This window comes from Equus caballus, chromosome 2, assembly GCF_041296265.1.
Source record: "Equus caballus isolate H_3958 breed thoroughbred chromosome 2, TB-T2T, whole genome shotgun sequence".
Lineage (NCBI taxonomy): Eukaryota > Metazoa > Chordata > Mammalia > Perissodactyla > Equidae > Equus > Equus caballus.
In genome coordinates this window covers 8,371,950-8,399,499 of record NC_091685.1, presented here as the reverse complement: position 1 = coordinate 8,399,499, position 27,550 = coordinate 8,371,950, and the positions used below count along the sequence as shown (strand labels likewise).

The 27,550-nt window shown below is 36.9% G+C and overlaps 1 protein-coding gene across 7 annotated transcripts in view; it reads right to left on the bottom strand.

Moving 5' to 3' along the window:
- FAF1 (Fas associated factor 1) overlaps positions 1–27,550 on the bottom strand; it is a 472,901-nt gene that overhangs the window by 237,381 nt on the left and 207,970 nt on the right. For all 7 annotated transcript variants that reach the window (XM_005607066.4, XM_070260008.1, XM_070260010.1 and 4 more), the window contains one exon: positions 3,606–3,711. In XM_005607066.4, coding sequence (XP_005607123.1) covers positions 3,606–3,711 — 106 coding nt within the window. The remainder of the gene's footprint in view (positions 1–3,605; positions 3,712–27,550) is intronic.

Genomic DNA, 27,550 nt, shown 5'->3' with positions numbered 1-27,550 from the left:
TTAGGATTTGCAGTAGGCAAATCAATCTTTTCTTTCCTTTAATTTAACCGTTCCCAAGTACATTTGTAACCACAGATCTTTAATAGTATTAGACAGAATTACTAAAGTATGTAAAATTAACTGTTTAAAAATCTGAATTCTCAGTGTAGAAAATTCATTAAAATAAGGTAAGCGTATTCAAATTTTCAACAAAATTCACTCGTTTCAAGTGTGGCAGGTAGCTAATTTAGGACCCAAAAAGGTGGACAGATTGTCACAAAGTTATTATAATTATTATTTGATAATTTTCATAAACTATTTTGTCATAATGGAAAAAGAGAAAAGATTTTTATTCTTATGACAACTTGCAACTCTTCATTCTGACCTTTTTATACTATCATTGCCTTTTCCTCAAGTAGGAGGATAACGTAAGTGGAAGGATTTGTAAAGAGCTTAAAAAAAAATAACCTCAATATCTAACTATCTTAAATTAAAATCTAGAGCACCCAAAGGACATAAGTCACGCATTGTGAGGCAAAACACCACAGAGCCAGAGTGAACAAACATTTGTACAACTGTGGGTTCATCACCACTAGCTTGCGTGAACATATGGTCACAGAAGAGTTCATCTGAAACACAAACTGCTTCTAAGTTTTGTTTTCTAATTCACTATTTTTAAAAATACATTTTGTCTAATTAAAAGTTGAAATCATAGTGCCTTTTTCAATCCTATTTCATTTAATAGAAATTTCCCTCGGGGGGAAAATATTACAAAAGCTTTCTTTTAAAAATACAAGGCTTTCAAAAATTAAAAATACCAATAACTGGTAATTTTTTCCACCTACAACAAAAATAATACATTACTATACTGGGGAAAAAATCAGGTTTTTGGTTTTTTTACATTTCTTCCTTTCCTTTATCTACTGGTCAAAATTCATTCCTGGACCTATTAAACAACATCGAAAAGAAATTTCTGAAACTGGTGACAGAAAATAATTTACAATTTAGGATATACAGCATCATTAAGCTTCCACATTAACAGCAAAAATTCTGGCATTTATAAAGTAATACTGCAAAATCATTTCAAGATTACATTTTTGTTGTGTTCCAAGCTGATTTTCAATCATGCAACAAAAATTAATGCACATACTTAAGTGTCACTGTGGGTTGCATGACTACAGCATAAGAGCTTCTTGTTCCCCTGAATCCCCCCCACCCCACCCCCCAGGTATTCCACAAGGTGAAGGAGAAAAGTCTTAGAACTAGACCTAGAGTGCGATCCTAGGCGTAGACAGTATAATCCACATTTTTTTCTAAGTTGTACAGAATAAAAGAGCCTATGTGTACCCGTCTACTCACGGAAAAGCAACTGATACTAGAAACAACTGCATTTATTTTTTCCTGGTAACTAGCATTTCAAAACATTATTTTAAATCAACTATAAAAAGGAAAAAAAGAAAAAGAAGAAATCAAACTGTTGCCAAGAAATACATAAGAACATCTGTTTTTGCAAAAATATTTCTCGGATATTTTTGATTTAGAAAATGGTATGAAAAAGATTTACTGTTTTCAAGTCCTTGAAGCTTAAAATAAATTTGATAATCTAAATAGCAGGCCATGGAGAACAGTTTCAGCCAACTGTGGCACACAATGGCACATTTGCAGAATTTTAAATATTTCTTTTAATAATTGATGTAGTCGTTTTGAATCATTCTGCATAGGATATCAGGTGTGAGCAGATTGCATTAACGCTGCTTAAACATTTCAACTTGTCAGTATGGCCAACTCGATTTCGGAAATATTTGCAGTATTTTCCCATCGAAACAGTAATAAAGGCAAAATAAATATATGCCACTACTTTATAATCACCGAACATTAATGAATATTTTATGTCTTTTTAAATCTCCCTGTTTAATTTAAAAGGGTGAAATTAAGTCTCCTCCCTGCAATATGCCAATTATCTGTAAATCAAACAATAACTTGGCCATTATGCTCCTTTTTGTTAATATAAGAGAAGCTAATTTGAAAACATTGAATGGCATTTTTAGACTATCAGTTTAATAGTCCTTTCTGCCCTCTTGTGGGAGAAAGTTGAAACACACTCAAACTATAGAAACTGGAATTGTAAAAGAAAAAAAAGGTAAAATTTTAGCTATAAAAATTTCATTCAGAAAGAAAAATAAAGCTGTCTATGTTTATCCATCCTGCATTATACTCATCTTCAATTACAAAAAGTAAATCAACAGAATGAAATTTAACTCATTATCTTTGCTTTTCTTGATTAAATTGGAGTTATTTATTTGAAACTAAATTTATATATTTTAATATACAGTTTAAGTTTTACTACCATGAAGTTCCCAGAATAACTCTGTGATAGAACCATAGTTAAACATTATTTCTAATGTAAAAACAACGATTCTTCAAGGAATTAAAAATTTTAATTTACAGAATAGAACACATATTATATAGGTTAAAAATGAAATGTCAATTTATATATTTAAAACCTGGAAAAATATCAAATAACTCAAATCTATGATTCAAATTAGGGGCCAAGAATAATTTTTAAGATTTTAGTTTCTAGTCAACAAACTATTCAAGTGATAAACAGAAAAAATAAACTTCAAGCAATGAGTTATTTATGCCAAATTCAGAAGTTGAAATTCACTGACAAAACAAAAAGAAAGGAAACCATGAAGAGTCTAGCCATTACTGAAACAATTCATACACTTCTGAAAACTGATTAAGGTGAAAACAGCTTGTTTTTCAATATGACATTAGTAATTATTTTAAGCAATGTAGTCCAAGAAAACATTTATGAAATAATCCAAGATTAAGCATGATTAATTCTTTATAAAAACATTAGTAGATAAATGACTGCTGTATTCACAACTTACAAGAGACAATGTGACACAGTTGTCATTTCAATGATTCAAAACATAAGTCTTGTCATAGCCCTACACATTTTTCCCCCTTACGGAAATAAATTACTGGCTTTTAGGTGGGTAGGGCCACAGGCAAGAAGGTACCTCTTCTCTCTTGGGGGAGGTTCTTTTTTGAAACAGTGGCCCTGGTTGGCCAGGCTGAAGAAAATATTGACACTATAAATAGACTCTTCTCAGATATTCTGAGCTAAATGACTGACGATCTCCAACAGCATCTCACGGATGCTCCCCAAGGCTGGGATGGAGCTGTTTAAGAAAAGCCTCCTCAAACTCCTTTTGGAAATAGGCAGGGTACACATTATAAATAATATATTTGAGAACATCCTTTCAAATAAAATATAAGCATGTTCGAAAATGCATGCTGTCAACAATTTCCGAATTAATATTTTAAATAATTACTATACAACAATGAAATACATCACATAATAATGAGTTATTTTTAAGCAGGTTTTAAGTTGACTATTTTAAGAATTATCAAGAGCTCTCATTTACCACATCTATCTTGCTAGGTCAAGTCATTTAATATATCTACAGTAATCATTGATGCTCTAGTTAATTAAAATTAGGAACCCAATAATGAAACATAAAGAGAAATTCCAACCAGACCAGATAAGCCCTCTATAACAGGGTCAACATTAGCTATAATGAGCTATCTTTATTCCCTAGCTGTGAGACATAACTCACCTCTTGAATGGTACTGCTTCCTGAGAAGTTCAGGTTGTACTCCCGCTGGACTTCTCGGTGGGTGATGATCAGCATGAAGTTTTGATTTAATGACTCCTGCAGGGCACTGAAAGGGTTGAAAGAAAAACAAGGAACTCTGAGATGAACAAGTTCTAACTTGCTTTACAGCTAGCTGCAAAAACCCCAGGAGTACCATAACCTCCACACAGGCATGTCTGGGCCCAATGTTAGCATCTTTTCAGCTCCTAAAGGCAAGAGAGCATGCTGAGAACAACCAAGGGGAGCTAACCTGTTAACTCCTTCTCTACCAAGGTGTTTTTAAACTTCAATTCTACATACTTTGCACGTATAAGAATTTTCTACAAGTCATATGCTATTGCCCGCATACGTATTTCTTCCAAGAGAACCAAATTTGTCAATTATATCAAATTCCAAATACGCTACTAAAATGTATACTCAAAGGCTCTGGTTCAATTCCAAGTGAAATAGCTGTTCTAGAAAAACAGAAATATGAAACTATTGTTTATGTTCATGCATGCTGTATAAGAATAAAAATATTATTTCAGCCAAAATTCAGAGGATATTGACGTCTACAAACCTTTAATTGCTATACCAAAATTCCTTCAAAATAAGTGTGCTTTCACTTAGGACTCAGTAATACATAGAAACCAGAAATTGGATAATTTAGAGGAACATTAAACTCTACACCAAAGTTTCAAAATGTTAGAAATGTGTCAGAACCATGAAGAGTAAATGAAATGAGCCACGTAAATTAAGAAACATAAATCACGGTTTTATTCATTTTTAACAATATCAAGAAGCACTATTAGCACTGAAAACAAAAATCTCACATTATTCCAGGCGCTAAGGAAACCAGCGCAAATGATATATAGTTCCTGTCCATGAAAAGCTTCATAATCTAATAAACAGACATAGAAACAGCCACAGTATAACGCAATAGGTACAATTGAGAAATTGAAAAAAAAAAGTACAATGAAAACTGAGAGGGAAGTGCTTAACTCTGCCTCAGTGAGAGGGGAAAAGGATTGGGGGAAAGCACAGAAGAGAAGAAAAATATAACTTGAAATATGAAGGATAAGCAGGACCTTAGAGTTTATTGAACACCTACCTATGTTTATGACACCGTTCTAGTTGCTAAGGATACAGTGGTGAACAAGAAAAAAAAGATTCCTGCTTTCATGAAACTTACATTCTAGTAAAGGAGACAAACGATAATCAAGTAAATAAATAATTTTAGAGAATGCTAAGTGCTGTGAAGAAAATAAAACAGGATTATAATATAAAAGGTAATGGGGGGAGGTGAATGGAATTATTTTCAACAGAATAGTTGAGGAAGCCATCTCTGAGGAAGTGACATTTAAGTTGAGGCTGGTATGATAAGAAAGAGATAGTAGGAGTCTGATCATGTAGGTCCTTGCAGACCTTAGTAAAGAACTTGGTATTTATAGTAATTACAAAGGAAAGTCATTGGAGGGTTTTACACAGGAAAATGCTTAAGATCTGACTTACATTTATACAATATTATTCTAGCTGCTCTGGCTACAGTGAGGAAAGAGTGGAGGCAGGGAGAGCAGATAGGAGGCTACTCCAGGCAAAAAGTGATGGTGGCTTGAACTAGGGTGGTAGAGGTGGAGACAGTAAAGAGCTGTCAGGTTCAGATGTATTTTAGAGGTAGATGCCAGACAATTTACTGATGGTGTGTGAGAAAAAATGTAACCCCCAAGGTTTCTGGCCTGAGCAAATGGAAGGATGGAATTGTATTTAACAAGAGAAAACTGGGCCAGGTTGGGTGGGGAAGTTGAGAGTAAAGTTTTGGATATATTAAGTTTAAGATGCCTATTAGACATCCACGTACAGTTGTATACAAGAGTTAAAGGTCAAGAAAGAGAGTTCAGAGCAGGAGAGTTGACAGCATATACATAGTATTTAAATTCTGTGGCCAAAAGAAATCACCTAGGGAAACAGGTCACTTAAAGAAAATGAGAGAGGCCAAGATGGAGCCCTGGAGCATTCCAATAACTGAAAATCAAGCAGAGGAAGAGAAGTCAGTGTAAAGAAGACTGATAAATGGTCAGTAAGAAAAGAAGAAAACCAAGAAAGTCTATTATACAGGAGCCAAGAAGTAACTGTTTGAATTAGGAGGACATGAGCAATTATGCCAAATGATGGCAAGACATTAAGTGCAGTAAGGGCAGAAAAATGACCATGTTCAGGCAATTGTGAAAAGCTCAGTGTGATCACAACGAAGGGTGCGTGCAAGGAGCGCGGTGAGGCTCAAACAGTAGGCTGGGTCAATGTTCAACATACCTATGTTAAAAGAATTTGGGGTCAGAAGATGCAAGTAATGGAAAGTCTACTTGGAGTTCAAAGGCTTTCATAGGTAGACCTATTTCACAACCATTTTCCAAAATTTTACTTTTGCTCTAGAGCTTGGCTGACTTCCCCTCATGTCAAAAACATCACTCCATACTCACTTCAATCTCTGTTCACGTTGTTCTCATTCTCCTTCCTATCTCTCCACTCCAAAATACTGCAGACCTTTCAGAATACCTCATGGTCTACCATTTGTATTTATTAAAGATCTCCTCTTCTCTGAATTTCTATATCATACACTTCATTAAATACTTAATTATAGCATGTTTTGTACAGTTTGCTTTGTTTCATGTGTAGAAGTCCTGAATTCAAGATGATAAGCATTTTCAGGGCAAATATCTTAGTATTCATCCATATTTCCCTTGGCAACTAGCATACTAAAAGGTGATTCAACTCAATCCTATAAATATTTAAGAAATAGTTCTGCATATTCTGAACTGCATATAAAGAACTACTAATTCTCAATTTTTGAGCCTACCTATGAAATGCCATTTTATTCAAAAAATTGTGGTTTAGAAAAGTTAAGTAATTGCCCAAGGTTATGCAGCTATAAAAAGATGGAACCCAGTTTCTAAACTGTCTTTGATTCTATATTCTTTACATGTCGGCATCCTACCTCCGAAATGGCTGGGCTGCTTTGGAGATATAGAGATGAATAAGACTCCTGCTTGTTAGCAGTTCACCATTTGTTCTTTCTATAATTATTCAATTCCTAATATTTGCAATAATATAGGACTAAAAGACAATCACTGACCTCAAGACAGACTATTCAGAGAGGTTAAAACAGATGTGAGGATTGTAGAGAAAGAAAAGAGTACTATGAAGTACTATGAAGAAGAATGGACAATAATTTGACCAGGAGATATGTAGGATGATTTTAGACAGAGACTAATTTGAGCAGAGATGGAAATGGGAGAACATAGGGAAAGGTGCAGAAAGCAAGGAGGAAAAAGTGTTATGGGGAGGTGAAGAAGAATTTGTGAAAGAGAAAACTTGAACCTTAAGGACATACATTATGGGGGCTTCAAATGCTAGGCTAAGGAGCTCAGAATTCTGGAAGTCTGGATTATTACATAGATCCTCCTTTATCTTTACATACGAATCTACACACTTTTAATACTTTTAGTGCTTGCCTTTATGCAATTCCTTAAATGTGTTTCTTGATCTTGACTCGCAGACTTGTGCACTAACTTTGCAGAAAGGTTTGCCAGGACCAGCACTGACTGCCAAACTACTTTAGAAGATCAATTTAGTCTCGTTCTACAATTCCTCAATGGTCCTAGCATAGGGTAAGAGGGCAAGAAAAATGCCTATGGCTTTAAACTGCTTGGGAGTCACACAGCCACCAGATTTGAATCCCTGTTCCATCACTTGCTAGTTATTTGACCTTGAAAAGTCAATGATTCATTCGTTCAAGAGTATTTATGGAGTGTCTACCATACATAAGGTGCTACTTTAAGCACTTAATTACTCTGTAAATTCTCAGTTTCCTCTTCAGGAAAAGGATAATAATCCTTACTTCATAAAACTATGAATATTAAATTTTAGAAAGCCAAGTGGGAATTTTTATTACATATAAGTTTTAAGGTGATCTGTTATAACTTATTGAAAACAGAACACTTTCGAGGGGTACCCATACTTTAAAACCTTACAAGGTTACAGTGAAACATTAACAAAAGGATTTGTGGTGATTTTGCGACAGTTACTTTTCATGTTTTAGTGCCATTCCTCTGCGAGAGTTCAGAGAGTAAAATCTTTTTTGATGCATTGAACATAATTGTATATTAAGCCTAATATTATCCAGACTCAGGGTGTTCTTTTTCACACAGGTCTTTTTGGGGGTTGATATACCACATTCCTGTTCCTTGTGAGAATGATGTGTTTGGAGGAGTAAGCTGAGGGTATTATATATGACCTTAGACTCCGGCCTGATTCATTCACTTAGCCATTAATAATAATGGCTAACGTTATATGAGTGCTACTATGTATCAGGCATTAAGAGCTTCCTGTCAACTTTATGAAGTTATTATCATTTTCATTTTACAGATGAGGAAACTGATGTTAGGTTACTTACTTGCTTAACGTCACACACAAAATAAGGAGCAGTGACCAGGTCTAACTCTTATGATTCGCCCTTCACGTACTCAAGAAGGGAACCCAGTAAGATCATATTTCTGTTTGGAGTTTATTGTGGGATGGGCAGACAAGCAAACTTACAATTCACATATGGTACCATTTGCTAAGAACTCTAATACCAGTTTTCCTAAGGTGCTATGGAAATACAGAGGAAGAATACCTAAATTAAACCAAAGAGGCTTTTCACAGAATCTGACATGTGAACTAAGTGAGTTTTCTTTGTTTTGTGAGATGCTTTTTGGGGGGGGGGGGAGCAGGGGGACCCAAGGCTGTAAAGAATTTATTGTGGTGATTTGCATAATTTGCAAAGACTTTATTGCTAAAATATTATCTAGGCAAACTGATTCCAGCTGCTGCTTAGCAGAATGAGTTGAGTCTTCAAGTTGCGGCATCTAGGAGCAATTTTCTCCAAGTGTCTTCTAACGGTTGGTGAGGATAGTTAGCCATGGTTAATCCACCTTCAAGCTGTCGGTCTTTTACTTTCAAAATGCAAAGTAATTCATGCTACTTCAACTTTTGACCTTTAGAGTACTCTGAGGATGACTGCCAACCAAAGCAGTAGTTGAGAAATAATATGAAACAGTTTTTTTGTGTGTGAGGCAAATTGGCCCTGAGCTAACACCTGTTGCCCATCTACTTCTTTTTGCTTGGTGAAAATTGTTGCTGAGCTAACATCTGTGCTAATCTTCCTCCATCTTATGTGGGATGCTGCCACAGCATGGCTTGACGAGCAGCACTAGGTCTGCGCCCGGAACCCAAACCTGTGAACCTTGGTACACCAAAGTGGAGCCCGCGAATGTAACCACTACGTCACTGGGCTGGCCCCAGTTTTGTTTTGTTTTGTTTTTAATGGTATGTTTTTGCTTCAATTAAAGGAAGAAGTAAAGGTGTAAGCAAACGTAGAAAATTTTTAAAAGCAGTTTGAATTTTAACTCAATGCAAGAAATGGTTTTCATAGAATATCTATTCTCCCCTCACTGTTTTTTAATTTTTTATTCTCCATTATGATTTTCCTTTCAGTTCGAATATTTGCATTTACCACCAAGGGGATAGTTTTGTTTCTACAAACATACAAGGGCCATTAAAACCTACTTCTGCTCTACCCTCAAATACAGACTGAAATTAATGTTCAAAATGTAATGAGAATCATATACATTTGTCCCCAAGCTTTGAGCTATTGGCTATTGGCAAAAAGTATAATAGAATACAATGAATGTTAAAATTTTTAAGCAATGAGTAAGCAAAGTGCTAGACATTTTCACAAGTAATATCTCATAATTCTCCTAGCCAATTTCTTAATTTTAAAATTGGGGGGCAGGGAGTAAAGATATAAGGTAACTATAAAACAACAGATTAGATGATAGATATCCACTCCTCTAAGATTTTCAGTTTTAAAACTAAGCGTTAATATCTAAGCCAGCAACACAATTCTAGAAACAGTTTTAGTATGACATCCTCTTTCTGCTTTCTTTTTTGTCCACAAGTCTTGGGTTCCCAGTGTTCTTGATTAGCAAAATGTCCACCTCTGCCTGGGGAGATCCCATTCCAATTTAACTATGAACATTTATCAGAAACATCTGTAAAATATCTGCCTTCTAATGAGTATCAATTTCATTTTAATTCATTGGCTTAGTTTAATACATTTTATACTCCCCTCCAGTTTTTTTAATAAAAGAAAAACAATGCACAGCATATTTTAACACACAGGCCCCAATAAATCAATCTGAAGCTATAGACACTTTTATACATGTGAACACCAAAAGTCATAAATTATTAGCCTCCATGGGTCAAGTACTGATAAAAGCAACAACATTAAGAAAATGAATGTAACAGTCTTTATTTACTATCTTGACTGAGTCTATTTCACTTTGAGAGAGCACTTTAGTGATCCACTTAATGCAGAAAGCACATAGCTATTTTAATACGTATGATGTGGCGATCTTTCAAGGTTAACTTAAGGCTGCATTACGGTAGTGGAACAATCATTTGATCATCATGTAGCTATACACCTGTCACTAATTCCTGATTAAGAAGAGGAATGGCTTCACTCCTGCCAAACAGCAGCACCCTATTTCATAGGGTAGCACAGTAGCAGGCAGGGTGTCTTGCATAAAGAATAATAACAGCAATTTAAGGATTTCCTTCCCAGCAATTCTTGAATCAAGAAGTCCTCTTAAAGTCTTCAGGGGGCAAAAGATTTGGCCAGACTAAACCATAGCCTTCCTATCAAAACAGCAACACTTCTAGAGGAAGCACTCATTGTTAGAAAGTATAAATCCATCGACATTAAACAACCAGACTAGGAAAAACAGCAAATTCGGACGTGGGCTTCAGGGTTGTTAGGGACTGAAGGTTTCTGTCTCCCCACGAATTCACATGCTGACAGCCTAACTCCCAATGTGATGGCATCTGGAGGTAGGGCCTTAGGAAAGTGATTAAGTTTAGACGAAGCCAGGAGGTTGGGGCCCCTATAATGGGATTAGTGTCCTTATAAGAAGAGGAAGAGAGACCAGAGCTTTTTCTCTTCTCTCTCTCTGCCAAGTGAGGGCACAGAGAGAAGGCAGCCATCTGCCAGCCAGGAAGAGGGTTCTCACCAGGAACCAAATCTTCCAGCCCCTTGTTCATGGACTTCTCAGCCTCCAGAACTGTGAGAAATAGCTTTTGTTTAAGCCACATAGTCTACGGTATTTTGTTTTAGCAGCCTGAGTTGACTAATATAAGGGCTTTTAGGTGTACCGTATTCCTAGCACTCAGGTAAACAGCTGCCACCAGTTCAGCACAGGCTTCTAAACGGCTCTCTTTTAAACACCTGTATATACACATCCAAATTAAAATCTCACTCATTAAAATCCATAGCAGAAAACAATATGCTTTTGTCAAAAGTCATGTAACTAGGGGATGGTTAAGAATTGTGCATTTATTGTATGTAAATTTTATCTCCATAAAAAATTGTAAACTATAGGGGGCCAGCTCCATGGCCGAGTGATTAAGTTAGTGTGCTCCACTGCGGCGGCCCAGGGTTCAGATCCTGGGCGTGAACATGGCACCACTCGTCAGGCCACGTTGAGGCGGTGTCCCATATCCCACAACTAGAAGGACCTGCAACTAAGATATACAACTGTGTACGGGGGGGTTGGGGGGATAAAGCAGAAAAAAAAAATTGTAAACTATAAAAAAATACTTGAAGAATCTGATAGCTACCATTTTTTTGCAATGAAATGGGCCCCATATTTTTAACTTCAAAAATACAACACACTTTTAAGCAATGTAAATGGGAACCATGAATTTGCTGCCATTGTTACTTAATAATAATAATAATACATATCCACTGACACATATGGGCTGTTGTCAGCGAAATTATACTTCTCAAATCAATGCTGTATATGTAGTTAAGACAGGGAAAGTATTAACACCAATACAGGGATTGAAATCTCCTGTTTCATTCCTGCTGTGTGCGTACGCTATTTCTTTTCTTGCACTAGATATTTTAAACAAAAATATCAATGTAAAATAATAGGCTTAGAAGGTTCATTTACAATAGGTTTTATTTTGTAAAGATGACCTGATCTTAAAGCAAAAACAGCAGTTTCTTTCAAATTACTGTGACTTTTTATTATAAAAATGTAAATAATCTTGGAATGTGTTATTGAATTTTTTATTAATACTTTACAATTTATATCTCTCCAAAAGGCACTACAAAAGTTTCTCTCTTTGGGAATACTTTATGATCTACAATGATCTTATCATCTTTTCAGATACATCAAGATTTTGAATTAAAAAGCATGACACATGGCAATTTAAATTTCCATTCTAAACTTGCAGAGTCATATGAGCTCTTGTCAACAAAAGATCAAATTTACTATAATTATGGATTATTTACACTAAAACAAAATAAGAAATCAATATGTAAATGTAATGTTTGTTGTAGCTAATGCAGCCAGCAATGACAGATTAGGTTCAAATAGCAATCAGTTTGAAAATCTGGCACATATGTAAATGAGCTAGGGACTTGATGTTTACATTTGACTGTATTTCATTCAGGATTTTTAAATTGTCTCAGGAACAGCATAAAAATAAAATGTTAATCTTTCCACTATAAATACAACCTGAACCCTGAACATAACTGAAACTAGATTTTGCTCCTGTCCAGCTAAACTAACATATGATGCTAATAATTCAGAGCTGCAGATTACATCATTCTTAATTAACACTCTGCTACAGTTGTTAACATCCTCCAAGACACCATGTTATCATCACCACAAGTTCTGTAACAATCTTAAAACCACGTTTAACGAAGGTTGGCCTCTTACTCTGCAGCTACTTTTAATTGCTTTCTTTGCTGGCAATTAAATATGTCTAAATAAACAAACATTTGGTTTCACATAATTCTTAACATTTTTCATGATGATTTCAAAGTTCAGGTGTCCTTATGTCTATAATTACTGTTTATCAATATAGTGATATATTGGATGCAGCAAACAGTATTAACCAAAGTATGTAAGATTAATCAAAATGTGGTAATTAATGGTGATAGTGATATATTGTGATCCATCAAGTAGTTCATAACAAAACTGTCAAAACATAATTCTATCCATCTAGACAAAATATGAAGAAAACAAAAAAAATTACATTTATAGACAAATTGATTTTTGTTTCACGAATTAGTGACCAAGTTTCTGACTGTCCATTAAATCAACCATAGAAAATACCTGCGGCTCTTTTTCAAAGAGTGACGTTAACAAGCTAATCTCAGCAGTCACCGACCTATCAATAGGCAATAAACTGTACAAATGGGTTTGGTACATCAATCCAATTAGATGTGTTGTGATCTCCACAATGCTTTAATTGGGGACAAGTTTCTTCTTTCATTCAGAATGCATAACTTTAGGGAAATGTTTTCTTCTTAAAATGAGCCACTTTTCAGTAGCCCCATATTAAGAAACATTTACCAACCAAATACTTCCTAATTTCACTTTTGCAAAATCTAATATTAATGCTCACTAAAATTAAAGTTGAACAGTAATCACAATAATGTACTTGAAACATTATATCAATTTATTCTTGAGAAATGATGAGTTACTTTAAGAATGATATATCAAATTATCAAATATTGTACTGATTACAACTCTGGTAAAGCATTTTCACAGATGAATATCCTTTGTGAAAACAAAAAAAAAGTTGTTTTGAAAGGATTTTGGAAGAAAAATTTGATCCAATCAGAACACTTAATTGTATATAAAGTTTTCAGAAAACTGTCATTTGTAGGCCATTTAAGGTCTCTGCCACACTGCTAAAACCTCATAAATATTAATTAATTAAAAAGCCACCATGACGAAGACACACTCATAGAAAAACCATTTCAAATGACATTTCAGCAAATTATTCAGAGGTTAAAACCTACTGGTTTTTTTCCCAGTTTGAAAATAAAAATATAAGCCAAAGGAGTCCCCCATTGGAAGTTGTTCACCTCTTCCTGAAGGAGCTGCATCACATCGTTCATCCACTTAAAGGATTTACTGAGTATTTACTATGGGCCAACAGGCACTGCTCCTGGTTTACTTTACAAACGAACTAGGTTGAAATGAGACTTTATGTTGAGGACCTTACTGACTCTGACCTTTCGAGAAATGCTCAAAGGCACTATGATGAGTGGTTTGAAGTTAAGAGTACTATGAGAGACAAGTCCAAGCTCATCTGTTAACTGGCTCTGTAACCTGGGAAAGAGAAACTACTGAGCACCTGCACTGTGCCAGGTCTGATGTTCCCATATGCCATCTTATTTAATCACAGTGCCCCTCTCCAAAGCCCTGGGAGGCAGAAATTATCATCCTGATAATTCTGGGTGAAGAAGCTAAGTCCTAATAGACTATTTAACTTCCCCCTTCAGGACCTCAGTTCCTCCACTCATAAAATGGGAGTGGATTAGATGACTGCTTTAACTCCTTTACAGACGATATCCTAGAGCTTTCCTCTTAAGTCTAAGTCAGAGCTCTTGTGGATGTGACTCTTCTTAGGTTAAGGGAGTCCATCAAGAACTGAAACAGCAGGATACAGACAAAAGAGTGAAAAATATTACAAGTATTAACATTTGTGCAGAGATTGTGAGGTGCTGGGAAAACAGAAGTAGGATAACAACTATTTGAAAGCATCCACAGAATGCCCTTCTAGTAACTGAATCCCACAACAGTTCCATGATACTTCTCTCTTATCCTTCTTAGTTGGGATAATGGGGGCAGACGAGCGTCTAGAATGGCCTCTGTACAGGATGAAAGCAATACGAATGAGAAAAAGAGAGGCAAAAGGTATACTGGATTTGTGTGAGTATCAAGATACATACCACCCAGAGGGTGGCACCTCTTAGGTAGGACCAAGGCTAGAAGCACAGGCGAACCTATTACCACAGCTGCTGGATGATTACAAGAAGCAGAGAGAGAGTAGGAATACTTTAGTCTTTCCTCTTATTATACCACGCTTAATGGATCTAGTGAAGTACATATCAAACACAGAATTAGAAGAGACTTCAAAGATCATGAGAATGTTTCATTTGCTTTTCTTCAAGCTTCTGCAGATATCTATAGGGAGAATTCTGCCCAGGCTACTTCTCCCCACAAAGGAAGAGTTTTAGTGAGAACACTTGCAGCAATTTTTCCCCATTCTAGAGTTGCTTCTCTCAGAGTAAGAGACTATTGCAATTATTCACAAGGTCACATTGTACTAAATTAAATTTCAGAGAAGGCAGGGATGAGACCAGCAGCTTCCTCTTTCACTTCCTATGCCCTAGTGCACTAAATTCTCTTCCACTTCTTACCCTCTGTGGTAGATACACCCTAGACAAGGCTTGCCATGAGCTCTCTAAGCTCTCTTTCCTACTGTGAACAGGTTGATGAGGCAGGCCTACTGCATCAGTCCATCAGGCTCTGAAGACCCAGTCATAACTTTCGATAAGCCACCTAAGCATGTGGATCCTAAGATTTAGATCTGAAGTGAGAGGTAAAAGACCCCACTTAGGACTCAAGTCTAAGCCACATGCTCCCATTGGGTCCTGTCTGGCTATTAAAGCAGCTTGTTTCCTAATATGGATAACGATTTTTATGTGTATAATCCACTGATAAGAACCTTAGAAGAAAGGAAGAATGAGTCGCATCATGGATCCCCAAGAATCTAGAAAAGCCTCATTATTTTCTGGTAGCAGCTGAGGCCCAGAACAGAGGAATGACCTGCCCAATGTCATACAGTGATTCTGTGGCAGAGCAGAGGCTAAGACTCAGATATCTTGACTCAATATTCCTTGATTCCTTCCATAGCACCCACTGGAAAATACAACACCTTACTCTCACTTAATTCAAGGCTATTGTCACCTACTTTCACACCAATGGTTTTCAAAGGACAAAAAAATGCCATACATTTTAACTTTAGTGGTTTACTCAACTATCACAGGAGTCTCAATTAGCACCCTGAATTTAGTCATGCTTGCACAAATAGCAACTAATTCAAAGCCATAGTTAAAAGGAACTTGACAACTCAGAGGCCACACAAGAAGACCACATGCTTGACTACATGACCAGAGCTCAACCATACCCTCATAGAAGTTACTGAAATATTAACTGGAATCATCCTCCCAGTATAAAAAGGTCAAAATTCAGCAGCAAGACTCAGTTACTACTTGTAAAAGGGACAACTACACACAACAGATACCTTATTTTCTGTCACCTTGCTATAAAAAGGAAGAAAATCTATATAATTAAAATGGAGCTTGACATTTTAATCACTAATTAAAAGGAAACCAAAGCAAGTTGAAAAGACTGTTTTTTATTACCTTTTCTAGCAAGATGATCATTAGTAAGTCCAAATCCAGAAATATTACACCTTCTCCAACTGTATTTATACGTGGTCTGAGTGCTTTAGCACTAGCTCTTTCCCTTGCCTAGAATACTCTTCAATCTGCCCTTCACTTGAATGGCTCCTCCATCATTCAGGTCTCACCTTAAATGGTACATCTTCAGAAAGACCTTTTCCTGACCTTACAACCTATAGCAGTCACCCAAATACTGCTTATCATGTCACTTAATTTTAGTTTTCTGCAAAGCGCTTATTATCATCTGATATTTTTTCTTGTTTATCTTGTTTATAGTTTGTTGCCTGGTCCCCCACCCTACCCTTACCTCTATACATATTACATTGTAAACTCCATGCAAGCAGGCACCTTGTTGTCTTATTCCTCACTGTATCCCTAGCACCTAGAACAAGGACTGAACGTATTGGGTAAGATAATACTCAATCTATACCTGGTAAATGAGTAAATAATTGATATCCTGCACGAATAATATGATAGATGAACTCTCCATTTATCTGAAAAACATTTTATGATAAGTTTGACAGAAAAACAGCCAATGGACAGACTACAGATGCATGGACCAAAAATCACGTTCCTCAATTGGTAATAAAACTTTTCACATTCATTACAACAAATGTTTGTTCATTAAAGGCCCTCTTATGTAGATGACACTTTCATGAGCTGAGGGAGATGCTGAGTAAGAATGCTCTTGCTCTTCAAAAGCTCAGGATCTGGTTGGAGAGAGGACAGCCATACATGAAATAATACTAGGAAAACTAAGACTCATAGAGGAAAGATGTTGCCCGAGACCACAAAACCTGTATAGGACAGATAGAGGACTGAAGAGTCTGAGTATAAAGCCAGAGCTTCTTCCATTACTCCACAGTATGATGGGAAAGGCCATAAGGAACACTGGACAAAAATAAAGGCTAAGCTCATGCCAAGGAGTGGAGATTGTCTAGCTCTTTACATTTATGGGACATCTGTAAGATCTTCTATATAATATCTAATCTCTGTTCTGCATGATGTTTAGTATTCCACCATAAGAACTTTACTCTTAAGCTTTAGTCTCTCTTAAGAGCAAATATCCTTAGGAAAGTGTCACCTTACAATATTTATTCCACAAATACTTCTAATTACCTACTATGGTTCAGGCACTCTTCTAGCTGCTGAAGATATTACAGTGAACAAAAAAAAGTCCCTGATTTCTTGTAGCTTTATGTTGTGACGAGGGAGATGGACAACAAATATGAAAATGAATATATTACTAATGTTACTAATATACTGCATTGTCGTGATAAACCAAGACAAAGTAAGAGAGAACAACAGAGGGCCTGTTTTAGATTGGGGAATCAAGAAACTCTACATTTGAGTAGAGGCTGAAGAAAGTGAAGGAATGAGCCAGGTTGCTAACTGGTGGAAGATCATTCCTGGCAGAGGAACAGCAAAGTGCAAATGCCCGGAAGTGGAAGCACACTTAGAATGTTTAAAGAAGTCTAAGAAGCCCCGTGTGGCTGGCAAGCTATGAGCCGGAGGGAGAGTAATAAAAGATGGAGAGAATCAGGGACAAGATTATGGTAGTTCTCTACAGGCCATAGTAAGGAACTTGCGTTTTATTCTAAGTGTGATGGAAAGATAGTGGAGGCGTCTGAGCAGGGGAGAGACATAATCAAGTTATGTTTTTTAAAAGAGAGCTATTGGTTCATTTTCATCTTAATGAGACTATTTGAACATGGGGTGAGGTGCAGTTTGAATGCAGTGGAAAAGGAACAGGGAAAAAGAAGAGGTCATTAAATGGTGAGGCTTAGAGAGGACAAAAAAAGTTTACCCACTAATTTTTATTATCTGTGATTATAAATGAGATTTAGCCATAACTTTTTCTTGTATTATCTTTTTCTGGTTTTGGTATCAAGATTATATGAGTATTATAAAATAAGATACGTAGCAATCCCTCTGAGAAGAATTTGTATAAAACTAGGACAATCTGTTCCATCAGAATTTGGTAAGATTTCTTTACGGAAATCCTCCGGGGTGGAGGAGGGGGAAGGAGCGGCATGCAAAATTTTTGATTATTAATTCAGTTTCTTTAATGGTTATTATTTCTTTTAGGTTATCTATTTCCTCTTGTACTTATTTTAATATTCTATATTTTATATAAAATACTCCATTTCAGGGCCAGCCCAGTGACGCAGCGGTTAAGTGCGCACGTTCTGCTTTGGCAGCCCATGGTTCGCTGGTTGAGATCCCGGGTGTGGACATGGCACTGCTTGGCAAGCCATGCTGTGGCAGGCGTCCCACATATAAAGAGGACGAAGATGGGCACGGATGTTAGCTCAGGGCCAGCCTTCCTCAGCAAAAAGAGGAGGATTGGGAGCAGATGTTAGCTCAGGGCTAATCTTCATTAAAAAAAGAAATCTCCATTTCATCTAAATTTCAGATTTTACTGGCATAAAGATATGCATATTTTATTATTATTTATGTATATTTGTTTTAAAACAATTGATAAATTTAGTATTAATTTGATAATTATTTTATTAATTAAAAAAATCTCTTCTGAATCTATAGTTAAGTCCCCTTTTTCATACCTAATATTTTTATTTGTGCTTACTCTCATTTTTTCTTGGCTTGACTTTTCAAGCAAACAGTTATTACTCTTATTGATTACCTCTACCATTAATTTCTGCTTTTTAATCTTTCTCTTTTCTTCAGACTTACTCCATTGTTATTTCTCTATTTTCCTTATGTTAAACACATAATTCAATTTTCTTTCTTGTCTTCTAATTAACCACCTTAAAATTTCCCTATAAGGACCAGTTTTGCTGTATTCAGTTTTCTTATCTAGCACTCCCATTTATGTTATCTAAGTATCTAGTGGTTGCTATTATGACTTCATTTTTCCCCATGCCAAATTGTTTTCATGTAAATTATTTGTAGTATCCAAATGTATGGAGGATCTCAGAGGTATCTTTTATTATTACTTCACGTCTAATTTTATGGCATAATGGTCAGAGAATGGGGTCAGTATGACAGAGATTCTTTGATACTGACTTTGTGTTCTAGAACATGGTAAATTTTCATAAGTATTCCACATGTGCTCAATTCAGTTATTCAAATCTTCTATAGCCTACAAAGATTTATTGCTTAATTCATTAGTTTGTGAAAAATGTTTGTGTATGATTGTGGCTGATCTATTTCTCCTTGTAGTTCTGTCAATTTTTGTTGATTTGTATACACAAGTTCACAATTGGCATATCCTTTTGGTAAACTGTCCCTCAATGCTATATTTGCCTTAAATTCAATTTTATGTGATTATTGCTATACTACATTCTTTTAATTAATATTTAGCTGGAGCATCTAGAATATAATTTTCTGTCCCTTTATTTTTTCTATGTCATTTCTTTAAAAGATGTTTCTCTGGTAAACAACATAGAGCTGACTATTTTCAAAATCCTATCAGGGAGCTTCTGTCTTTAATAGGAGAATTTAATTCTATAGTGAGATTGATTTTTTTTTCTGTTTTCTACTCTCCTTGTTTTCTTGTGCTTCTTTTTCATATCACTGTTTGCTGATGTACTGACTACGCTTTCTCATTCTTTTTTCTTCTAGTAGTATGCAGGTTATTTTTCTTTAGTGTTTATCCCTTTTAGCTATAGCATTTGTACCTAGGTTTATGTTTTCTATCACAGATTAAAGTTAATCAGTATCTCTAGCCTTCTTCAAACAAGAACCTAAACAAACTCCCAATAACTACTCTCTGTCATCACCTCACCACTATCACTAACTCAGTTTCCCCATCTGCAAACTGTGGGCAATAATACCTATTTATGATTTACTGTGAAGATTTAATAACATACATAAAGAGCTTAGCAAAAAGCCTGTCTTCATAAATGATAACTGTCGTGTCACTATCTGTACCAGATACTTTCAATTCATACTTCCTTAAATCCTTGTAACTATTACCTATCTTCTATTTCAGTATTATCTATAATTTGCACTTTGTCATCAACTATTACTACAACAGCTCTGAAATCCTAAACCCAGAAATGTTCTCCATTTGCTCCAACTTTCTATTCTTCTACAGTTCCTACAGTCTCTAACCTGCTAGCTAATTTCATTTCAACACGTAACACCTGGACTTCACCCTGCATCCCTGCTTTGGACTCAACTGCATCCCTCCTAGAATTCTTATGTTGAAGCCCTAACCCCCAATATGACTGTATTTGGAGACAATCTTTAGGAGGTGTTAAGGATAAATGAGGTGATACAGTTGGGGTCCTAATCTGATAGGATTGGTGTCTTTATAAGAAGAGGAAGAGAAACCACAGCTCTGTTTTTCTCTGCCGTGTGAGGGCACTGCAAGAAGGCGGCTGTCTGCAAGTGAGGAAAAGAGCTCTCGCCAGAAACCAAATCTTGCCAGAACCCTGATCTTGCACTTTCCAGACTCTAGAACTGCGAGAAATACATGTCTGCTATTTAAGCTACCCAATCTTTGGTATTATGTTATAGCAACTCGAGCTAAGACACTCCCATACCCTTTTTGGCCACTAGCCCTTTTCTGGTTTCACTTTTTCAAATTTTTCCTATTTGCTGTCTCTTTTTCCTCATACTTCTGATAATTCTCCAGTTTCTTGACACTACTCCTTGCTCAACTTCTTCTTCCCTTCACAGCTGAGTTTTCTGAAAGTAACAATAACTGATTCCTCATTTCTCACTTATCCCTTAAAATCTATTAGAATCTGATTCTCATTCTCATCTTTCTACCAAAAATGATCTTAATAAAGTCATCAGTTACTTATATGCCAAACTCAATGGACTTTTAAATAATTATCATCCTACCTGGAATACACTGCAGTATTTTGCAGCACTGTACATTTGAGACAAAAAATATAGGCAGTAGTACAGATTTCTCAGGCTTGTCTCAGATCTAGACATATGATTTTGAATTACATGTGGGACACAGACCAGTGAAAAGCTCCACTGGCACTTGGACATATGGGTTTATAAACAGAGATTTGTGAGTCATCTATACATATTTGGAAATTGAAGGGTTGAGAGTAGATGTCAGGGAGAAGATACAGTAAAAGGGAATGCTGAGAATAGAACTCTCAGGACACCAACCTTTAGAGTAGATGAAGAAAAGAGGAGCTTATTGGGTGAATCAACCTGAGTGGCAGAAGAACACCAAGAATGAAGGAAAATTTCTGTAAAGAGATGAATTAAGAAAAAACCTAATACCTTTAATGAATAGGTTATAAGCTCCTTGAAGATAGAGCTTGTTTTTATCTAGTAGGAAATCAATAAATCTTTGATGGACTGAATCTTTCCTATAATAATATAAAACATGTATAATTAACAGGTTTTTTTCCCTTTTAACTTTACTATGATTTACAGTATAATTTGAAGTTGTGCCATAGGGGCACTGCTTCACCTTTCAATTAATTAGTGATTTATTAAATCTGATTTATTAAAAAAGGTTTTAAAATGCTTTTCAACTATTATGGAGATTATGATTAAAGAGTTCACTCAAATTCTCAGAAGGCTTGAAATTCTGTTTGCTGAAGAACATAATTTACTTTAAAATAATTCTAAACAGAATTCAATCATAGGTGCTCATATCATAATCACAGGTGCTTAGCTTTTTTTTTTTATTTTTTTTAGAAAGAAGTTGTAAGTACAAAATAAGACTCAATTACCAGGCACCCCCTAGTGGCAGTAAAATCAAGTTAAGAAAAAAATTTTTATAGCACATGGTTTAAGATATAGTTCTCTCTACCTATAGTTCTCACCAAACCTTGAGAATAAAATGGTTTGTCAGTAAAGAATTTAACAGCATGTTATTTTATATCTACATTTTATTAAATGATTATATATTATAATGTACTATAACTAAAAGTGAATTCACACACTGCAATTTCATAAATATTCTTGAGAAGAATTACAATAAGTGAAATAAGGTATATAAACGCCCTTCAAAGACTATATAATGACAAATTACAAATGAAGGGGAGCAGAATAGGCTGCCCCAAAATGTGCCACTTTGGCACGTGGACTATTTTGAGCTGAAAGCAATCCAGACCCAGCAGATTAAAAAAAAAGTTTTACCTCTCATTTAACTACCTAAAATAATTCAGATACAGGGAGGGGCTGGCCCAGAAAAAGAGCTACTACCAGAGATAACTTGTTATCTGAATGACCTATCTGTATGGCCGGGCAAACATCTAATTACCAAACATCTGCTCTTCTTGTTGTCCTAGGAATTACCCTCCTCCCCTTTGAAGCCCCAGGCCCCTATACCATACAGCATTCCCATACATATGAAATTAAATTTGTTTTTCTTTTGTAATCTATCTTATGTTAATTTAATTATTAGACCAGCCAAAGACCCTAGAAGGGAAGAAGGGAAAATTTTCTGCCCCTACACAAGATTGAAGAAAAAAATCTCATTCTAGAGAACAGCCTCCAAAGAAGATGGTAAGATAAAGCTTTGTATATTTCCGTCAACAATCTAAAACCTATAGTAATGCAGAGTGATATGGAGACTTCAGATTCAGAAGTATTTACTGTTAACTTTAAACAATCCACAAAACTCTTTTAAACACCTCAATTTCCTCACCCATAAAACAGAGGTATCAAAATTGGCCTGTGTCCTTGAAGGATTGTTGTAAGAATCAAGTAAGAGTTGAATGAAAAAGATTATTATTGGTATTTATTAGCATAAGTAAATCATTTTGATTATTGTGCTTTGTAATTAGTGCTCTTGCATATAATGTACTACTCCTGCTTACTGAAATTTTACAACTACCCTGGCAACTAAAACAATGCTTCTCATTTTATAAATGAAAAATCTAGGGCCCCAGCCAATTTGGGACTGAAATCCAGGATTTTCCTCATTATACCTTGATGTCTTTGCTCTGGAGAGATAGATTATAATCATCTTACTTTCCTGATTTGGTTATAATAAATTTTGTTTAAGAGTGACACTATAATACCAATGTTCTCTAGTCTGGTTAGAGAAAATGGATACTTTATAAAGAAAGAACCTAACATTGGGCATTGACCTGGAATTGAAACAGTGGAAGCCAGCAGCAGGACCTTGTCATAGTTCAGCACTGCAATTAATAGGCAGCTTATTATCCAACTCCCCTCCATCTTCCAACATCCACTCACTCACCTCAGAGAAATAAAACGTAAAATTAGTTAAACATCAAACCAACCACCTAAATAAAATATGCCATTTAAAAAGATCCCAAATCTGAGATGAAGCAAGGGAAGGGGATAAGATGTACATAAACTTTCCTTTTTTTTTTTCCCTCCCTAAAGTTCCAGTGCATAGTTGTATATTCTAACTGAAAGTCCTTCTAGTTCTTCTATGTGAGCCGCCACCACAGCATGGCTACTGATAAATGAGTGGTGTGATTCTACGACCAGGAACCAAACTCAGGTCATCAAAGTGGTGAGAGTGCCAAACCTTAACCACTAGGCCATCAGGGCTGGCTCATAAACTTCCTATTTTCCTCTACCAGTTTCAGAGCTATTTATTTGCCAATTCTCAAATATAACACTAAAAATCAGAATTATCTTTTATTTTCTCCATTTTAGATTATAAATTAGGTTACAAATTACAAATAAGATGTCTATGAATACACCAACTATAACAAAATTCTGCAAAAACAGACCAATTTGGTGGGCCAGCCCCATGGCCAAGAGGATAAGTTCATGCGCTCCACTTTGGTGACCTAGGGTTTCGCTGGTTCAGATCCTGGGTGCGGACATAGCACTGCTTATCAAGCCATGTTGAGGCCGCACCCCACACAGCATAACCAGAAGGATCTACAACCAGAATATACAACTATGTACTGGGAGACTTTAGGGGAGAAAGCAGAAAAGAAAAGAAGATTGGCAACACAAGTTAGCTCAGGTGTCAATCTTTAAAAAAAAAATAAAAATTAAAAAAAATCAATTTGACTCACGGAATTTCGTACAGAGAAATTTTATCTGTCTACCACATTTGATAATATGATGTGCTATATAACACAACAGGAAATTGTTTTGTGGACTCCACCATATAGTTAAGAAGTAGAAAAATTATTTTTATTTCATGAAACACAAAATGAAAATCACAAGTTAAAAATAATTATTACCACTAGCTTTTAAGGTTCTACATGAATTTTGTTTTTGTTTTGTTTGCATCCCATGAAATCACAGCAAAAAGAAAAATAATCTCTATTTTTATAGAAAGATTAACACACTAAAAGAAATACACCTTGGCTTTTTAGTTAGATTCTAATAAAAAGTGCTTTAATATGACTTTTTCACTAGCAGGAGCCTCCACATGCCTCTTCTCCCACCACCTAGATACTCTATGCTTTATGTCTTTTGTTTGACTTTGAATTTTTCTGTCTTTCTTATTGTTCCAACACAGGAAATAGTCTAACCATGGGCCCACTAGAACCAATCTGAACTGACCCCATCTTATCAACAGAGTAATTAAGAGCTGTTTCTCAGAAATTGAATGTTGACCCCTTGTCCAGTTCAGGCCAGTTGGGACCACCAACCCATCAACTGGGCTTCCACGAATGCTTGATAGGTGACCCTTTTGATGTCAGGGGGCCGAAAATCTAACCCTCAGATATGCTAATGCCACCACTTTGTGAACATATGTCCCCTGAAAAGCCATGAAACTTCACTACACTTGCGCAGGTCATCATTTACCTCACTTCTCCTTACCTCCAATCAGGTATCTCCAAATTTCAGACCACCCTGCCCACTTATCCCACAAATTTTGCCCTAAGCCCTGGATAGGGGAGACAGACTTAAGAGCTTTTCCCTCTTGTCTCCTTGCTTGTTGACCCTGCAATAAAGTGTTTTCTTTTCTCAAAAGCTGAAGCTGTAATAATTGGCTTTTTATGTGCATCAGGCAGAGAACCCCAATTTTGTGTGGTAACAATAGTATCATTATAACTTAGGAAAAATCCATAAAGCCAAATAGGGAAGACTACTTTAGTGCTATATGAAGTACTCATTCTCCAACAAACATTGCATTTCAGAAGCTCTGTAGGTCCCTGCTCACCTAGAGACTGAGCAACTGGCAATCAATTAAGGTCAGCCACACGGCAATGAAGGACATTTCCATTAGCCCAGGAAGATGTTTTAATAAATCTATTTAATCATGCTACTAGAAAGCAACAGATTATAACCAATGATGTCTCCTATCTGCTTGTAGTTATATTGATCACATGTTGGATGACAGTGGTTACACTCTGTTAAGTAACCTACAAAATAATGTTCTGACTAGATACAGAACCGTACCTATAACTCTTTGTTTAACTTAATCTCATGTAGTGTTTATATCAACATTACTATAAACATGAGGACTACATGTACTGTTTGGCTGTTTACAATTGTGTGTAAATTCAACTTCCATTAATAAGCGATCTGAACATAGAGGATAGAGAGAAACCCAAGAAATTTTTAAATGCTTAAACTAAAACAAATTACTAACAGACTATCAAATACAAATACATTAGATTTAACTTTTTTCAATTCAGTGATTTCTACTTTGGTAGAGCCAAATTTAATATTCTTTTTGCTACAGTCTACCTATGACAAGATGATCCACAATAAGAAATACATAAGGAGTGATGCCAGAATCATGGTGGAGTGAGTCACTCCCTTTCTCTCTCCCCTCTAAGTTACAACCAGTCTACATCCAATGACCAAAAAGGCACTCCCTGCACAGCACACCAGAAGGCCTGAGTGATCCAAGCACCTACACATCTGAAGTGGGTGGAGTGGATGTCAGGGCGGCAGCAGAACAGGGGAGAAACCCTCCCCCCTCCCCCGCAGCGGGCATCCAAAACGCGGATCATCACACCAGCACACACACCAACAACCACAGGCTACAAAGGCAAACACAGCACTCATGGCTTGGTCCCTGCCCACCACCAGGGGTAGTGGGTGGTGCACATGTCCTGAGGCTCCAGACACAGCAGAGTCAGGACCACCCTCCCCCCTCCACTGGGAGTGGCGCTGCTCTTTCCAGCAGTGGGGACTACATCCGAGGCGTAAATTTCCCTGGCAGGGGTGCAGTGCCCTGATGCAAGGTCTCAAAGCAGGTTACTAGTGCACGCATAGCACCAACTATCAGAGGCTGCAGCTCCTGTCCCTAGCAGTGGCAGAGGGAGGTGTGCACATCCTAAGGCTTCAGGACACAGATCAGAGACAGTGACCTGGCTCCCATTCCCTCCCGGGGCAGCGGGGACCACAAGGCATAAATTTTCCCAGCAGGGGCAGGGTGTCCTGAAACGAAGTTTCAGAGCAGATCACCAGTGCGTGCCAACACAGGAAACCAGAGGCTGCAGCCCCTGCCTCCCTCAGCAGAGGCAGATGGCACACACATCTTGAGGCTTCAGGACACAGAGCGGTGCCGGCAACCCAGGCCCCTCATCCACCCCTGGCAGTGGTACAGTTGCTCCAGCAGTGGCGACAACAACCAAAATGTGGATTTCACTGGCAGGAACAGGATGCCCTGACAGGAGGTCTCAAAAAGAATACTGGCAGGCGCCAGTGACCAGAGACTGCAGGGCCAGCAACAGCACTTGCAGCTCAAGCCCTACTCTTCCTCCAGCACTGGCAGATGACACCTGCAACCTGAGGCTTCAGGAACCACAGCAGAACCTGAGACCAAGCCTCTAGTAACAGCAGCCCTGACACCAGCTCTACCAGCAGCAGGGGCTGCATACAAGAACCTGGGCCCCCGACATCAAGAGTAACATCTGAGAACCCAGCGTCCCTGGCAACAATGCTGCCAGCACTTCCAGATAACCCAGGAGCAGCAGCGCAAGTGGTACATGGGGCAGAAGCACCCGAGCCCGTGGAGAGCCCACAGAGAGGAAGTGGGAGAACACGAGACACAGGAACCCTGGAAGCAGTAGAAGTGCTCACAGCGTGGTGACCCCAGTGGCAACACCTAAGACTGCAGCGATATCAAAAGTAGCAAGGCATCAGCAATCTCAGAGGCATAAGCAGCACAAGGAGGACACTGATGACACTTCTAGCAGAGGCAGTGGAGGGTGGAAAACGCAGGCTCTCAAATATAACCAGAAGCAGCTCAGAACCAAAGTAACCAAAGCTGTGGAAAGGTGATTACTACCACAAATGAACCGGCAGAGGATCAACTCATCAAACTCCATTAAGAACTACAGTAACACGGTAGAAGAGAAGGAGAATGACAGCTCTCCAGAAACCAAACTCTCCAAACTTGAAGTCATAGAAGATTATAATCTGACTGACAGAAAACTCTAAATAGCCATCATAAAGAAACTCAGTGAGCTACAAGAAAACTCAGAAAGACACTTCAACAAGGTCAAGAACAAAATTAATGTACAGAAGGAATACTTCATCAAATAGACTGAAGCTCTAAAAAAAGAACCAAACAGAAATTCTGCATATGAAGAACACAATTAATGAGATAAAAAACAATATATCACATGGAGGAGCAGAGAGAATTAAGATTTTTAAAAAATGAAGAAATTCTTTGAGAAATATTCAACTGAATTAGGAAAAGTAACATAAGGATTAC